General features: G+C 32.7%; 2 protein-coding genes across 5 annotated transcripts in view; one reads left to right on the plus strand and one right to left on the minus strand.

Moving 5' to 3' along the window:
• LOC125038839 (YY1-associated factor 2-like) overlaps positions 1–9,329 on the plus strand; it is a 30,707-nt gene extending 21,378 nt beyond the window's left edge. For 2 of the 4 annotated variants that reach the window (XM_047632441.1, XM_047632440.1), the window contains 4 exons: positions 1,434–1,526; positions 2,288–2,407; positions 2,697–2,822; positions 3,117–9,329. In XM_047632441.1, coding sequence (XP_047488397.1) covers positions 1,489–1,526; positions 2,288–2,407; positions 2,697–2,822; positions 3,117–3,357 — 525 coding nt within the window. In that variant the 5' untranslated portion in view covers positions 1,434–1,488 and the 3' untranslated portion in view covers positions 3,358–9,329. The remainder of the gene's footprint in view (positions 1–1,433; positions 1,527–2,287; positions 2,408–2,696; positions 2,823–3,116) is intronic. The other 2 variants (XM_047632439.1, XM_047632442.1) reach the window with 1 other exon arrangement.
• A 1,882-nt stretch (positions 9,330–11,211) lies between these two features.
• LOC125038838 (endoribonuclease LACTB2-like) overlaps positions 11,212–12,500 on the minus strand; it is a 6,878-nt gene continuing 5,589 nt past the window's right edge. The window contains exon 6 of the mRNA XM_047632438.1: positions 11,212–11,874. Within this exon, the coding sequence (XP_047488394.1) occupies positions 11,743–11,874 (132 nt within the window). The 3' untranslated portion in view covers positions 11,212–11,742. The remainder of the gene's footprint in view (positions 11,875–12,500) is intronic.

Raw genomic sequence — 12,500 nt, forward strand, 5'->3', positions numbered from 1 at the left:
CATTAATGTTGCTGCTAATTCTGCAATTGTTTAGATTTTATGTGTCGACAAATATCCTTCCTACTGCAGACTGACTCAGTTTTCACCACGCATCAGTCAGATAAGTGTATTTTAGAAGAAATGAAAAATCTGACTATTTGATGATTCATGTATACAGCCTGTCTCAGCAATGTATGTTTTTAAGCCAAAAAAAAAATTATCACTCAAATGTCAGATAATACCCAATACTTTGTAAAATAGTTGGCACTCATTTTTTTTTCAACCATTTTTAAAATGAGTCAAGTTTCAGTTATGCCCTTACAATGTAAATACCACACGTTGTGAACTGTCCCATAGAATGTGCATAAAATGTCTGCCACTGAATTTGACAGTTATCAGATGTATATGTCAGTTGGAATATACTTCTTTGATGTACCATGTTCAAGTGCAGAAGCTGGAGCTCTCAGAGACTAACAGGGACTTCATGTTTCATTTCTAACTAACAATAATATGGTGGATTGATAGAGGGATAATTCTTTGTACATTTTATCCATTTGTGAGCATTGAACATTGAAGAATTGAAGGTGCATTGCAGGTTCAGCATCACTTTACTTTAAAGGGTTTTCTTTTATAATACTCCAGTTGTGATCCATTTCTACCTGTTATATTGATTATGCCTGTTGCTTGGAATCTTTGTATTGCTTTGGTGTTGTAACACAGCATGAGAAAGAAAGTCAAATTTTCTATGATGCTTACTGTGAAGCTGTTTTTTTTAATGCATTTGGAACTGGAATGTTTGAGTGTATTGTAGGAATGTGATCTTTACCTTACAGAAAGTTTCAAGACTAACCTGAAACTAACCCCATCAGTACTTAGATACTGAAATATGAATTTTTACTTTTACTTTTCACATGGGAATTTTAATTCTTTTGTAACTGCTTCACTTTCTCAGTCTTCAGTATGAAAATTATGGAAGACCCCATCAGATGTTTGTCCCTTGAAGGAATGTAACAAAATGATTTTAAGAATTTCTTTTTATGTAACCTACAGTATGTATTTGTATTACTAAACTTCATATATGAGACTGACACATATCTTGCAACCACAAGGTGTCCTAATTATGCAGGGCTTGACATATGATTGAAATAGCAGATGATTTAAAAAAATATTATTCTAAGAAAGATATACTTTGGATTTCATGAAATGGTGGAAAAGAAGTTTCTGGAGACAGGATTCTGTGAAAATTCTGGGATTTGAATGTTTAGAATGTTTCTATCCTTTGCTGGATAGTACTACAATAGAAATTATAGTGTTGCTATCCTTAGCCAAGCAGTATCAGGGCTAAGCAGTGTCAGACTGTGTCATTGAATTACTTTCTCCTTGTTTTTATTTGTCACTCATGTATTAGAAACATTATTCTGATTAACCTGTTTTTTTTCTTCATTGTCTTTTAGAAGAGATAAACAAAGAAGCTGTGAATATATTGGAGGAGAGAAGATTTAAGAGAGGATGTCAAGTAGAAGACATGAGCATTGGAACCCTTCAAAGTGAGATCATAATAAGGGGATTCTGATTAATTATTTTCTGTAGCTTTGACTTCAGTACTTGACTCTGTTTGAAATTCTCTGCCTTTATATACATGCTCTTTTTCCTTGGCTTGACCAGCAGCTCTTTCTTTGAAGTAATAGCCGACATCAACCACTCACCCTTTGTTTCTAAGGACACCAGTATTTTTTCCCCCCATAATTTCTGTATTTTCTTTTCTTTTTGCTGGTTAGATTTTTTTCTTTTTTTTTCTTATACATGAAGTGTTCAGTAGCATATCCAGGAATTGGTATCGTAGAAAAAAAAATAGCTCTCTCAGACTAAGTATGATACCCTATTATTCCCTCCCTCCCCCCTCCAGATATGTTATAGTAAGATAAAAGATATAAAAATAATTATATGCAGATATTATTATACCAGTTGTTTCTCTAAATGCCACCAAGTAGACACTGTTTCTGTTTCCTGTTGTCAAGTCCTTGTAATTAGTATCAGGTATAAAAGGATGATATTGGTTGTAATCTATGGTGAACTCTTGTTACATTAACCATAATTTTTGTTAAGGATTCTTTAGTTGAGGACAAGTGGGAGACCTTTGAGAAGTGGAATTTTGTTGAAAAAAAAGAAGAAATGTTTCAGTAATTTTAGCATGATACTTCAATTTACAGATGGTACAGATGATCTGGTAGCTGGTTTGCATGTCTCCCAGTTTCTATGAAAACAAAAAAGTAGGTGCTTAGTCTTTACAACAATTCCCACTTTTCAGGAGGGTGAAGAGGGCTAACAAGGAGGAGAATATGTGGGATTGCAGCGTGTGCACCTACAGAAACTCTCCGGAGGCCTTCAAATGCCTCATGTGCGATGTCCGGAAGGGCACCTCCACAAGGTAACTGGCCTTGGGTTCTTGCTTGTGGCTCTCTTTTTTATTTATTCCTTATTCGATGTGTATTATGTCTTGGGTACTTCTCTCATTTTCTCACTTCTGTTTTCTCTCTCTCTGTTCTCTTTTGTTGAACTTTTTTTTTTTTTTTTTTTCATTCCTATCACCCCACATCTTTCATTCCACGTTGCCTTCTGATTTTATCCAGAGGAATGATAGTAATACAAATACAATTATTTTAATGACATTTATAATTTTATTAACTCAGTATCTCAATCTTCATTCACCATTGAAGAAAGCCTCGGCTAAATGCAGAACTGGTAGCAGCACAGGTGGCTCAGGTGGTTCCTCCGAAGGTCAAGAAGTCGGAGCGGAAGGACAGAGAACGGAAGGGTGAGGGGCGCAACTTACAAAAAGGCAGGTCAGTATGCTGGTGATGGGTGACGGATGTGCCATCATTATTCTGATGGCTTGTTTTTGTGGGTGTTTTGAATGGGTTTGAAAAAGAAACCAGGTATGCAGTTATAGAGGATGAATTGGTGGAAAAAGAATATGGACATTGATGATACATTAATTATGTCAGAATAAAGTGTGGCATGTGTTTTTTATGTTTATTATTATTTTTTTTTAATGGAAATTGATTTACAGGCAAGGTTTACTAGAAAGGAAATACTCTTATTTTTGTCTGTTAACATATGTCCTCCTTGGGTTTCAGACCAAGATTGAAGAATGTCGACAGAAGTACAGCTCAACACAATGCTGTCACTGTGAACAATGTGACTGTTATCATCACAGAATTCCAACCCAAGCAACGCAAAACTTCATCTGGGAACAGCTCGGCCACGACCAATGGAGACACGTCCCAAATCATGTCGTCGTCAGAGGCAGGATCCATCTCAGATGCGTCCACAGACACACGCAACGGAGACATCACCACCGAGTCCCGGAGTTCATAGGCCATTCACCAGAGTAAACCCAGCGGGGTGTGTGTTTTCTCTGCAACAGGAAAAACAAACAGGATCTTTTTTGGGTCTTAATGAATGTCATCAGCCATGCAATTGATTCTAATCAGGGCAGCCATGATTTGATAGCAATTTGCAGAGTCCCAGACCTGCATAGCATTGGGCTGTGATTTAAAAGATTTTTTGGCTCCAGCAATGTGATGCTAAAAGAAACGTGATATTGCTCAGTGGCAAGAGCTGGAACATGATATTTTTGCTTTTATCATTTTCATTTTAATATAATAATCATATTACTAGTGTTATTATTATTATTATTATTATTATTATTATTATTATTATTACTACTACTATTATAATTATTACTATTATTATTATTATTATTGTCATCATCATCATGATTATCATTTTATCATTCATTGTTGTTCCCCATTTCTCTTTTTATTTATCTTTTTATGGTAAGAAGAGATTGAGCAAGCGATGCAAGTGATGGAAACGTCAGGACAGGACACCTTTGAGAGAAAGTGGACTCTCGATTCAGGTGGTAAAAGGGCCGCGAGGGACACTCCTTTGTATGTACAGTTTGGTTAACCTCAAAGGTACTATTTAAACTAATGGCATGATGACCTTTGTGAAGGTAAATAAACGAAGCAAAAAAAAAAACAATAAAACTTAAAAGGGAAAAATGTCCAGTTGAACAGTGTTAAAAATAAAAACAAAGTTAATGATTTTTACCTCCCAAAAATTGAAAGCAAAATTTAAGAGGACCTCTTCAAAGGATCTGGCTGAAGCGTTACCAGTCTAGTTATTAGGCTACTATTTGCGTATGATTTCAGATCTTTGATAAACCCCTATTAATTCCCCAAAAGAACACCCAGGAGCTCTAGACGTGTGGGTTCACCATATTACGCGAGCGCTACAATGGAGGAAAAGCACAAGAAGGAAATTACACCCATACATTTAAAAGTAAAAGAGAAGTTGTCATTATTGTAATTATTGTTATTATCATTATTATCATTATTATTATTATTATTATTATTATTATTATTATTATTATTATTATTATTATAATCATCATTATCATTATCATTGTTTTGGTTAGCCTTTTTTTTGTGTGTGTGTGTCTTTCCGGCTTTGTTTGAAGAGGGTGTAATTGCTAGGGGGAGGGTCTCGTTATGATAATGTACAAATGCATCACGTTGCCTTGTTAACATTGACTTGTAAAAAAAAAAAAGGAAAAAAAAAAGTATCACCATTTCCAGAGGTGCCACTTGTGTGTTTTACTCAGTCAGTTGTTTGGACTATCTAGCCTCCTCTGTATTTTTTGATGCTTGGTAACAAATCTAACACCCATATATCAGATTATAGGAGTCATGTTAATGCCAAGAAACATTTCTTTTTTTCTTTTTTTTTTTTTTTAGAGTTAGGATTTGGGCTGTAAGTCCTAGATGTAAATTTGTAATGAAAAGAAAAAAAATGTTTTAGGTAGTGTAATATTTTGTGTGCATTTTGTGCTTGAGTGCCTGGGTGTGCACGTGTGTGTATGTGCATGTGTGCTGAACGTATGCATGTGTATGTAGGAATGAAAAAAAAAGAGGTGAAAGGTTTGATACATTTTTGCTAATGATGAATGCAACTGATGGAGAAATGCCCACTGGCTCTTCAATTTATAACATGCTGTTCCATACTTGTTTAGGCATTTTCTAAGATGTACTACAGATAGACAGATCTTTTCTCACTCTTTCTTCCTTTCATCTGTAGTAATTGTATGTAGGATTCATATTTTAATATCTTATTTGACTTCATCATAAAAAGTATTCATCAAAGCAATGATGAGGATTATTCACATGATGGTTGTATTATAGTTTCTCCCATTCATCCAATTTGATTGTATTTAGCAACCATTTTTAGAACATCTTATCACAACAATGAAGATGCTTTTACACTGAAAGCATTAGTGTTGATTTTAATGAAAGAGGAGTCACCTTCACTAGTATTATTAATGAAGATTGATTTGCATGGAATTTGATTGGTGTCATTATTTTCTGTAACTAGTAGGAAGTGGTAACATATGTCAGTTAAATGCAGTGACAGATGTTTGTGATCTAAACTGCCAGACAAATTTAGCCTTGAGTTTGTACTCGAATTCTTGACCGCCAAAAGCAGTTGATACTGTTTGCCCCAATTTCTTATTTCTTAGTACATGTTTTATAAACTTTATATATATATTTTTTGATGTTTTGATTATTTGTTTTTCTCTTTTTTGTTATTATTATTATTATTCATTATTGTTCAAAATAATGTCTACTCTTAAATCCAGTTCCACAAGTCCATTTACTTTTATTTTATTTTTTTTGTATATATCAAAACCCCCAGTGACTTGCTAATCATCCTTTAACGATAGAAATGACTAGCTAGATGTGATCATTCCACGAACCAACTTGCAAATTTGTCAGGTGAGCTCTTGCTTTGTAGGCTGTGTCTTGTATCGAGGAATGTGAAAGGTGACCAAGGAGGCATTGTTTTCTTACATTTAAGTCCACCTTTAGGGAAAAAAAGAATTAATTTCTCTATAAGAATGTTGAAGTACGTAAAAGGAGCCTGAGGGAAGATAACTAGAAACTTGTATATAGTGTAATATGTTGGTTAGAAGGAAATGGTAGGAGACTGTGTCACACGACACAGGTGTAACTGCTTTTGAAGAGACAAATTTTTTTGTTTTGTTTTGTTTCTTTTTTTTTCATTAGATGATTCAAATCAATAGCGAGTTGGAAAAAAATGCATCTTCAATGAACTTTCATGAAACTTTCAGGAAATTGTCTTTTAATATTTTTCTTAAATAGGAACTTCTTCAAGTTCTTTCAAGTGTGGAATCTGATTTGTAAAATAGCTGAATATAAAGTGGCTGTGATATGAGGATGAATTGTGTGATTTACACCATTCAAAAACAAAAAAAAGAAAACAAAAATGCAAAAGCTAAAAAAAATGTATATGAGGTGTTCTCACATTGTCACTAATTTGTATTTGTAAGGACTGAGAATGTAGATATAATGATTAAGTTTGATATTGATGAAATAATCCCAATGACCCTAGGACAGTGTTTGTAAAATTGCCCATGTGCTCTGATTTGGCAGATGAAACTGTGCCCAAAATGTTGCAGCTTCCATTTTAGGCATCTTTAACATTGGGTTTGTTTGAAGTGATTTTTCTGTTAGTCCACATACATCAGCTGACGATCGGGGGTGACTAGATTGCACAAAAAAAAAGAAAGAAAGAAAAAAAAAAGCTGCAAAAGTGCACCCTTTCATGTCAGTTTACTCATGAGACTGGAATTCACCGTCCGGTTCTCCTTTTCATTCTTACGTATAAATTGTATCTAGTTTTTCTGATTCTTAACCTGTTGGCTTTACATGCCCTGTTCACTGTGATTTTGGCTTATTAATTTTGTTGAAATGCATATGACTCCACAAGTGCTTAGTCACCAAAGAGTTTATTATGACGCCTTCCAGATCTTGCATATTTACCCTGTTCCTGTACATTTTTTAAATAAAAGTTATTTTACTATTATTATTGTTAATAACATTATAATAATAATGTTAATAATGATAATGTTAGAAATAAAAACTTTATCTGAAAATTTAAGGAAAGGGGTAAACAGGTGAAGTTTAGTAGGTTTAATAAATAAATGCTTATGTAGCCATCTGTGTTTAAACAAAGTTAACAAAACAAGAGTGAACAGTAAATGTTCATGGGGCTAATGGGTTAATACATCTTGATCCTGCATTTTTAAATTTGATTCACTTCTTACTTGCCCATTTCTGTAATTACCATGTATGTTTCATTATCATCATTTTGTCATCTGTATCTGATAAGTCAGATTGTCCAAGATTTCTCAACTTTCTCCATCATACTTCAATTCACAACAAACAGTAGTTATTCTCTCATGTAGTCAGGTCTCTTGTTCTTTTCAGTACAGTAATGTAAAAAAACAGTATAGAGTAATACTAATATATAGATTTGATTTTAATCTGTAAACAGTATTTTTTTTATGAAGTTTCATCTTTATAGACATTTTTTTCACTTTCTTCTGAATTTTATGATCAGTAGCTAATTTTGGCAATCATATGATTTTAAGGACAGTACTGAAGATGGCTGACTGTGTCTACATAGCTCTCTATGTATTTTTTTTATGTCTCATTGCCAATGTATGCCATGTATGGAACATTGATTTTGCTAATCCAATCCAGAATCTTAGCCAAGTTTGTTGTCGAAGTGTGAGAGGTTTAGAGTGCGAGTGAGAGAGGAGTTTGTAAATGAATGATTTCCTATGAAGGTGGTAGATGTTGATTTAATCCACTGCCTAAGAGTTTACACTTGTAGTGTCACTTAGTATGTATAGATGTTAAAATGCATCATATTGAAAAGTGAAGTTGGGTGCTTTGACACCATGTTACTGCCAGGTAAATTTAGATGTATTGAAATTGTTAATTTAAGATTAAAAAGGTCTAGAAGATACAAGCACCTTTGTACCCAAGACTCTTTTCTTTTGTTTCTCCTCCATGTGGAAGGACTGTATGCTGTAAGGGTGTATCAGCCCTAGTTAATTTGTGTATCTCCAGTTATATAAGTTATTAACATAAATTCCAGTAAACCTGCTTCATCATTTTACTATAGAGAAATAAGTCTTAAAAACTATGGAACAAGGTCTGGTTACCCAATATAATTAAGATGCCACTACATTGTATGTCTACAGGTTTATGTTAGTACATATCCAGTTGCTGTAGGTAAACAAGAGCGGTATCAGTTTTGTAGGTGGAGCAGGCTTCACAGCATGTTTGCCATATAGGAGAGATGTCTGCTTAACTGCTATCAAAGTCTCTGATTAACTAAATATTTATTTGTACTCATGGAATATGTATATTTTTTAGTTTTTTTCTTGGTTGATCCAAGTGATTTTAGTGCCTAGAATATACAGAAAAGGTATTTTGATTTTTCTTAAAAAATTTAGTATTATTTTTTTTAATACATGGGGAATCCTGAAAAGTACCAGATGTTCTTATCTGCATTTCCTGTGTACAATTACATAATTACATGTACATTTTCATTCCACGCCTTTTATACAAGGTCAGGTGAAAATTGAAGATGTAATGGGTCTTGAAGTATAAATATAGTACTTCAGTAAATTTTATGAATAGATTTTTAAACTGAAATAAAACTACACTTTCTTTGATGTGATTATACTTTATCATGACTGTAGATTTTGTGTTTTTTTTTCTGTTAAATAGGTAAATGATTAATGAAGTCAGTTCTATGCAGGTACTTCAAGAAAATGAATGAGGTTTGGGAACTTTCGTTGACTGAGAAAGAGAGATGAAATCAATGAAGTTGGAAGTACTATTGAAATATGTAGGAATAGCATTAGTTAGCATTCCAGATTTTTTCTTTTTCTTTTTATATCTTATCTTCCCGAGAAAGTATTTTAATTCGTATGGCAACTTATCAAGCAGTTTTATCACTAATTGGGTATTATGTACTTCTCTATATATTTCTGTCACTCATGTATGAACTTAATTGGAGAGAATTTATGATAGCAGATGTGAAGTCTGTTTATATATATGGGATTACCAAACCTATGTTACTTAGTCATGGTCCAAACACAGTAACATTCATTTAGTTAAAAGAAAAAAACAGTTTGAAATGAAATGCTTCAAATCAGGAAAGGTAGTTTTATCTACTTTGTATCTATCTATATATATATATATATATATTTTAGCCAACAGCTTATACTTAACAGTGGATTAGTGTATGGATTTTTTTTATTTTTTATTTATTTATTTATTTTTTCAAACAGACTTTGAGTGATGTGACTTTCATTAAGCACAGATTTAAATTTTCTGGTGAGTATATTGTGTTCACCTGGTGTAAACAGTAACCAGGACTAATGAAATAAATAAATTTATAATAATATATTTATGATTTATTAATTTTATTTCTTCCTTGTTAATTTATGAGACAGGAACATTTGTAAATTTTTAATCCGTTAGAAAGGGAACAATATTGTCTTTACTAACTATGTGTAGAGGGAAATAGTGAAAGGAAAAACATTACAATTGCATTTTGGATTTTCCCAGCCTCTACTAAGTGTTCCTTTTTAGGTTGCAGTTACATTATAAACTCTTATATCCAGGCACCATTTAATTAATGATGTACATGTAAAGAGTAACTGTTATCTTGAACATCATATTCTAAATTGTCACTATACATTGTTCAATTGCTGTTTCAAATTTTTTTCCTATATTCTAGGTTCTTAAATTTTTTTGACTTTACCCACAAGGCTAAGTGAGCAGCTTGCAAACTAAATTTATGCATGTTGTTTGGACTGATATGTGTAAAACTTTTTTTTCTTGTTTGCTATAGATTTGTGGGGATTCCTAAATTCCTATAATATGGTAAAGATCATGAATTTAATATTCTTTATGGAGAGATTAAAAAATGAATTATCTTGATCATAACTTACTCCTTTTATCTTCAATTACTACATTCTCTACTTTTCAAATTTTATGATTCACAAAACTCAAGGTACATATAACCAGGTAGCTCCACTTCCATATAGCCTATGGAACCTAAAAATGAAAGATTTTTTCCTAACAGTATTCTGATGGCTATTTATGGTAAAGGAACTCTTAGTTATCATACATAAAAGAGTGGATTTTAGTTTTTACTTCAGGTAAGTACAACTTTATCAAGTATATTATACAAATAATTATGTATCTAGCTACATCTGATATTCTATAGTGCACTGATTGGCTAAACGTGGTGACTTCATTAGCTACGCCCCATTTTTTGACCCCAACTATTTGTGTGATATTTTGAGGTTATTTCAGTTCATTTGCTTTGGAAATGGTTCTGTAATAACAGTGGTAAAAAAATGATTGGAAATGAAACCAAGAAAAAGAAAGAAAGAAAGAAAGAAAAAAAAAAAAACAATAAATAAAGGTGATGAGGTGGGGCTTATGTCTGAAATTATCAACCAGAATTTTCATCAAGATGGAGTGGTTATATGAGCATGAAGATACCTTGACAAAACTAGTTGGAGAGGGGGGGTACCTACATGGCAGCACCTTCAAAAGGTATTATATGCAAGAGAAGCCTAGAAGAAACAGAAATTCAAACCAATACCTTCTTAGGGCCCATATTCAAATATTTTAGCTTCCAAAAGGCACATTGCAGACACCAAACAGACCTCTTGTGAGACAAGTAAGCTTATAACTTTAAAAGTGACTTTCATTCTGAAATTCACATTCCATGAAACATTTTTGCAGCCTTAGTGCTATGCCAAGACAATTTGTAAATTATTTTGAAAGAAATCTAAAAATGTTGAACTACGAAAAAATATGAAATGACTGAGCATAACTTTCCTACATACCTTACACACCATGGTCAAATTATTAAAGATGTTAAGATTGGTCACATCCTCAAAAAGTAAGAAAAAAAAAAAAAATATATATATATATTATGGCTACTGATTTTTCTCACAACCTTCATCAATGAGTAATATAACTTCCTAATTCTACAGGTAGCTATGAATTGAGCTGATAGCATTTCTTTTGTTTGTATTAATGTAAGTTAACTGAGACTGTATGTTATTATCAGTATGTATACACAATCAAAAATATAAAATTCCTGGAAAGAAGCTATGCATACCACTTTCCTTCAATTCATATTGAAACATAATACATCACACAACTCTCACTTGATAAGAAATTACTTATGCCTATATAACTCTAAGCAGAAAAATAAATTAACTATACCAACAATGGGATGACAGAGCAGTAAGTTTAAACCAACTAATTTATTTTTTGAAAATATATATTTAGATTTTTTAGTGCAATTTACATTGATCCCATATACATTGTCTCATATATTTGGCACATTGAAAAAAGAGGAAACACATTCCATATTAAATATATATATTACAGTAAGTAAAATATAATAATAACCCCAAACAATTTTTTTTACAAAATATTTACAATTACTGTAAATTATAATTACTTTGTTTTACTCTCTCTCTATCACACCCACATGTATACATGCACAGTTCATTCTATATTTAAAATATTTGAGCCCTTTCTTTAAAAATAAAAAAAATATTAAGTTTAAGTATTATTCATAGTGTAAGACTTTATCACCTTTTTTGTCATATTCTTTAAGAAGAAAAATGAGTGGTACAAAAAGCTCTTAGATGTGTAAAAACACCTCAATGTCAACATTAACTTTAGATAATAGTACAGAAATTATCTGCATTAAATAGGAAGTAAAAAAAATGCCAAAAAATTATAACAGCAAAATGTTCTCAACAAATGAACAACAGCGAACCCAAACTTATAACTGGTCTTTGCGGCTCTTGAGGCACCAGCTGTCATTCCTGCCGTGCAGCAATCCATCCTTAAACAGCTTCTGCAAGTGGTGACCAACATTTACTGCAGCGGCAGGGTGTAGTTGTACTGGAGTTTCCTATACAAAAGAAGGTCAAATAATATCTATCAAAAAAGGAAACAATATACAACTTTTATATTCCTGCAGCAGTGCAGTAAAAATCTTTAGTAATATTTCTGTTGTATCTAAAGAAAACGAATATGTAAAGTGGTTTGCTGAAGACACTGTGGCAGTAATGTGAGGTCCAATTGTATAAAAACAATATACTTTCAAAAGGCTATTTTTGTAAAAGGTGTAGTCAGGATATTTCTAAAATGAAACTAAAGAAAAGTAGGACTACCTTAGCCTTTAACTGCTTCTAGTGTCTGCAAAGTAAGCTAAAAGAGGGGCCAGGCAATGATTTCAGTGGCTACCAAGACATGGCATCCCAAGGCAACCCTAAGTGTCACTTGTGAATATGCCTGAAACTCCTTTACTGTTTCAAACCTGGCCCTTGAGTTAACAGCTAATGTGCTACTAGCTCCTCAGTTCTTGTATCTCATTCCTCCCTCTATGTATAACAGTTTCAGTATCTCATTCCTCCCTCTATGTATAACAGTTTCAGGAGATACCAGATGTCCTATCATGCCTTTTTTAGCTTCCTTACCTAAAAAATTGTTTGTGCATGAGCATAGAAAGCGGTGTAATGTTATGTTTCTCATACT

Source organism: Penaeus chinensis, chromosome 26, assembly GCF_019202785.1.
Source record: "Penaeus chinensis breed Huanghai No. 1 chromosome 26, ASM1920278v2, whole genome shotgun sequence".
Classification (NCBI taxonomy): Eukaryota; Metazoa; Arthropoda; class Malacostraca; order Decapoda; family Penaeidae; genus Penaeus; species Penaeus chinensis.